This window comes from Calypte anna, chromosome 1 (assembly GCF_003957555.1).
Source record: "Calypte anna isolate BGI_N300 chromosome 1, bCalAnn1_v1.p, whole genome shotgun sequence".
Classification (NCBI taxonomy): domain Eukaryota; kingdom Metazoa; phylum Chordata; class Aves; order Apodiformes; family Trochilidae; genus Calypte; species Calypte anna.
The window spans coordinates 57,125,501-57,129,470 of record NC_044244.1 but is presented as its reverse complement, the minus strand read 5'-3'; the positions used below and the strand labels follow the sequence as shown (position 1 = coordinate 57,129,470).

General features: G+C 40.1%; 1 protein-coding gene across 3 annotated transcripts in view; it reads right to left on the bottom strand.

Annotated features, from left to right (window-relative positions):
* Positions 1-2,441: 2,441 nt before the first annotated feature.
* The window catches only part of GNPTAB (N-acetylglucosamine-1-phosphate transferase subunits alpha and beta), a 46,323-nt gene continuing 44,794 nt past the window's right edge, over positions 2,442-3,970 (bottom strand). For 2 of the 3 annotated variants that reach the window (XM_030454688.1, XM_030454701.1), the window contains one exon: positions 2,442-3,871. In XM_030454688.1, the coding sequence (XP_030310548.1) occupies positions 3,794-3,871 (78 nt within the window). In that variant the 3' untranslated portion in view covers positions 2,442-3,793. The remainder of the gene's footprint in view (positions 3,872-3,970) is intronic. The other variant, XM_030454695.1, reaches the window with a different exon arrangement.

Below are 3,970 nucleotides of genomic sequence, written 5' to 3'. Positions count from 1 at the left end.
ATATTCTTCCTACTGAAAGGGTATGCTGTACCTGTTACATACCTTTCCCCACAATAGTCTGAAGATAAATGTTTTCATGCTTTCATTGACTTGTTATGCACACTTACAGTCTCCATCTGTAAGCATATTCAAGCAGTCAAACTGATTCAGTTTTGAGATGATCCACAGGAAATTACCATCTGTGGTATATTTAAGAACAGGGTAAAAAAAAAAAGGGGGTGTGGGGCTACTAGGAAACTACCCGATTCTGCTGAAAACCAAGGAACTAAAATCATGCACTTTCTTAAGGTGCCTGGCTGCTTGCCTTCCATTACATTTATTATGGTTTTTGTCACATCCAATACTGCATTCCCAAAAAACTATGACAACAGTCTAGTTTAAAAACTACAGAAATTATAACCCATAAAGAACAATCTGATTTTACAAGCCATCTCCCACTAGATAGACAAATATACACTCACATGCCATTTGTAAAAATCATGGTCAACTTTCACTTTCTGAATTATCTTTGCATTTAGCTATTAAGGTTCAGCATTCTGTAACTAACGCAATGTTTTACAAATACAGTGCCCTCTTAAAAAAACAATATCCATTAGTTTAGAAATATTGTTTTGTATATATTGTATTTTTATAAATATTTAAGGAGTAAAATACCAATTTAGAAGGAAAAAAAAATACATGGTTGTACTTACTAAATGTATGAGTGACAAAACGTTTTCCTTAGCACTTTACTAACAGTAAAATAGATACAACAGGAAATAGCTAGTGAGCTCTTGCTTAGTTTTGTATCTTGCCTACTCATGACCCCACACAGCCTTCAGCCATACTGTGTAGCTACCCACTTTAGCTGATTCAAAGTACCTTCCATCCACAGCTGTGTATTTAAAAACGAATTATTCAGAGAAACTCACCTCTTTTTTTTTTCCCTTTTCCCCCCCCGCCTCCTCCCCAGTTTGTAATAAGCCAATATTTGTGCTGATCCCCTGTGGGGCTTTTCACCCCTTGCTACCTCAGAGCTGCGAGACAGACATCGGCCCGCACAGCACCGCACCAAACCACCACCATCACCACCCCACAGGCTTCCAGGGGAAGCCACCGAGGTGTCAAAGTCTGAGGGGCACCCTGACACCCCAACCCTGTTCCTGACTCTCTGCCCAACCACCCTCCAGCCCTCCCATGGTCTCTTCCCCTCTCACCGCCTGACAGGAAGGCGCTCGGACAGAGGGCGCCTCACACCCTCCCGCAGGCGAGAGGAGCACATAGCTCCCTCTCAAACCCCTCACTCACACCCGGGCAGCCCTCACACAGCACCCCACGTTCTTACCAGCTCACCTCACGTTCACTCCAGTTCACCCCACACCTCTCCCGAGCGGGAGGCAGACAGACACGACGAGAAACAACCCCACCTCACCACCTTCCCACCCCTGAACAAAAAGGCGGGAACTGCCCCGGGCCGCACCGCAGGGAGGCGGCGCCTGCGCAATCGCCCACCTCACCCCCTCCCATCATGGAGCTCCCCGTCAGGGGCAGGAGCTGAGGCCGCGGACAGGCACCTTGTGGTCGTTCAGCAGTAAACTTTAAACCTTGCCTCACTTTACTTCTATTTTTTTAATTTTTTAAAAATAAAAATGGTTTTAATGCCTCCTTCAGCCAACAAAAAGGTTTGCAAAGCCTGTTGTTACAATGCATATGTAGGCAGAGTGTATCGTGCCAAAACAGGACTTTTCCAGAAGTCAATGCGAAGAGGCAGGCAGGATTATTTTTCCACTGAGATTCGTTTTGTAAGCTACATCTGTTATGTCTGGAATTTTTCTGCAGTTCTCACAGGATTTTCCATCTTCACGCATTGTATTGGGTGGGCATGGCAAGGTTTGGGTAGTGGGGGCGATGTGGAAAAAGGCAGATAAGCCTGGGATGTTTCCTGAGATTACCTTGGAATGAAGTTGGATTGAATAGAAGATACTAAGCACAAACATCTCGAGCACTAATAACAAGAAGTAGAACTGACAGTAGAAAGCACTGACTATTTCAGCTTACCTCATGAGCATGCTAAAATACCCTCCCCCTGAGGCTTGAAGGACTCATGAATCATAGAATCATAGAATTGGCTGGGTTGGAAGGGACCTCAGAGATCATCAAGTCCAACCCTTGATCCACTACCGCTGCAGTTACCAGACCATGGCACTGAGTGCCACATCCAGTCTCTTTTTAAATATCTCCAGGGACGGAGAATCCACTACTTCCCTGGGCAGCCCATTCCAATGCCAGATCACTCTTTCCGTAAAGAAATTCTTTCTAATATCCAACCTAAACTTCCCCTGGCACAACTTAAGACCATGCCCTCTTGTCTTGTTGAAAGTCGTTTGGCAAAAGAGACCAACCCCCATCTGGCTACAACCTTCTTTCAGGTAGTTGTAGAGAGCGATGAGGTCTCCCATGAAACTCCCTCCCAGCAAACTTTTCAAGAACTAGAAGCACTAACACTTTAAATGTGAAGGTGAAGGATTAATTAGCCAAACCTGCAGGCAAATGGAATCAGTATACTTTGAGTTAAGGTGATTTTTCCTTTTGGGGTTTATAAAAGAAATCTCGTGATACAGGGAAGGGGTGCCAGCTTTGCAAACCATCACCTTTGGTTTACTTTAAAGCAGAAAAAGCAGACAAAAATGTTAACACATTTTAGTTAATTTAAAAGCAAACTTAATATCTTACAATACATATGCACATACATTTAGTACATAATTTGATTACAAAAATTAATGCTTTTATGAATACTGATAATACAATTAAATGAAGATACACCACCAAAAATTTCTGCTTGAAAACATTTCGTATCATTTCCCACATAAAAACTGTATTTTTCTGATGTCTCAGCAAAACACAAGGCAAAACCCTGTTAAACTGAAAACCATCAAAACTTCATTATTTCAGTAGAAATATTGTTTTCTGAAGTGAAACAACTGCTCCCATACATTGCTACATGAAAACTGTTTGTTACCATCCATATGGAGAGGCACTTTTGCTTCTGTATTTACAATGCTTGTAAAACATTACACCTTAATATTATTTTCATTTGACTACAACCCTTTCTTAGTAATTAAATCAAGAAATAACACTGATGTATCTTTGGAATACAGTACATCAGATAAGATATAAAATATCTTTCAAATAGCCATTAGTTGTTGAGTTACTGTATTTTTTTTAATTAGAATACATTTCTTCCAAATTCTAATTAAATAGTAAGAATAGGTGGATGAATTGTCACTTTAAAGAATGTCAACACCAATAATTGTATACTATATCTAAATGACAAGTTACATAATTCTCAATTTTCCCTTAGGGCTAAGAAGAGCAGCAACAACAAAGATTTGCAATATGTTTCAGAATACAAGGTCAAGGACCTCTTAGGCTGATCCCGAAGAACTTTGCATTCCAAGATTTTATCTAGTTGGCAACATCTACTGCAATAAATGCAGCTACATTGCTTTAATTAACCCTTTTTATAAAAAAGGATAACATGAACATGGCCATGAACTAACAGTTATAAAGTAAGATCTGCTGAAAACTGCCAATGTACATGTTTCCTGCAGTTATTTTTTAAGCTGTTTTATATTGTCACAGTTCCAGCAGCTTGTATATGGTGAAGAGTACTGCAGAGAGTCTAACTGTAGATGCATGATTTTTTTTCTTCATATCAACGTAGTTAAAATTTAAAACCATAAAGACACTTATGAGAGAGATTCTGAATGCTTATCACATCTTGAGGTAGACTGATGTTCAAAATAAAGCTCTTCTACACTTTGATTTGTTCATGACCAACTTCTTTATGGATCCTTCTCCTTGGAAAAATCTTTCGTTTAAGTGCAATTAGCTGAAGAGAGGGGAAAAAAAAATACAATATTTAGTTCTTTGCTGGGCTAGTCACACAGCTGGTCAAGCTTTCATCCTTGAAAGTATAAAATTTGTACCA